The 918-nt window shown below is 48.8% G+C and overlaps 1 protein-coding gene across 1 annotated transcript; it reads left to right on the forward strand.

Annotated features, from left to right (window-relative positions):
• LOC131160887 (uncharacterized) lies at positions 1-525 on the forward strand. The gene has a single exon (XM_058116762.1). The coding sequence runs from the start codon at positions 1-3 to the stop codon at positions 523-525; it is 525 nt and encodes a 174-aa protein (XP_057972745.1).
• The last annotated feature ends 393 nt before the right edge of the window (positions 526-918 follow it).

Raw genomic sequence — 918 nt, forward strand, 5'->3', positions numbered from 1 at the left:
ATGAATCCTCCGACATTCTCGGGGGGAGCTGACCCTATAGTTGCCAAAAATTGGATTCTAGAAATTGAGAAAACACTGACGGTGCTCTACTATATTGATGATCAGGGGGTCCTCTATGCCACATATAAGTTGATGGGTGATGTCGAGAGGTGGTGGACAACTGTGAGATTATTAGAGGAACAAAGACCCGTACCAATAGCCATGACTTGGAGCCGGTTCAAGAAGGTGGTCTTCGACCGATATTTCCCTGCCACTGTTAGAATAGCTAAGGTGGACGAATTCTTGAATTTGATGCAGGGGCATCTGATAGTCCAACAATACGTGGCAAATTTTATTGAGCTGTCGTGCTTTGCCCCATATATTGTCCCAAATGAGGCGAAGAAGGAAAGAAAGTTTGAGAGAAGCCTGAGGCAAGAAATCTATAAACAGGTGGCAGTTCTGAAGGAGGAGGATTTCTCAAAATTGGCCGACGGAGCTACTGTAGTAGAGGTGAGCAGGCAAAGGGGTACTGGGATACAGAGCTAGAGAAAGAGGCCCACGTCTCCTCGGTTTTAGGCAGGTACTGGCTGAGGCCCATGGAGGGGAGACCGGTATGGTAGAGGTCAGTGGCAAGTGACGAGAAACTGTGGATATCAAGGCAAGCAAACTTGTCCTATCTGCCCTAGGTGTGGCAAGAGGCATATAGGAGAATGTTATGTGGAAGAGAATATTTGTTACCGGTGTGGGAGACCTGGACACATTGCACGGGCATGTAATGGGTCATTGAACAATGCACCAACTCCTAGACCATTCTGAGGGAATAACCAGGCACTCCGAGGAGGCCAACAGAGGAACACCGCCCCGGCGAGGGTCTATGCATTGACGCCGGGAGACGCTAAGGCTACGGGCGATGTGGTTACAGGTACCAATAATATGCTT

This window comes from Malania oleifera, chromosome 7, assembly GCF_029873635.1.
Source record: "Malania oleifera isolate guangnan ecotype guangnan chromosome 7, ASM2987363v1, whole genome shotgun sequence".
Classification (NCBI taxonomy): Eukaryota; Viridiplantae; Streptophyta; class Magnoliopsida; order Santalales; family Ximeniaceae; genus Malania; species Malania oleifera.

Coding starts and splice junctions, on each gene's coding strand:
- LOC131160887 (XM_058116762.1), top strand. CDS start 1: ATGAATCCTCCGACATTCTCGGGGGGAGCTGACCCTATAGTTGCCAAA.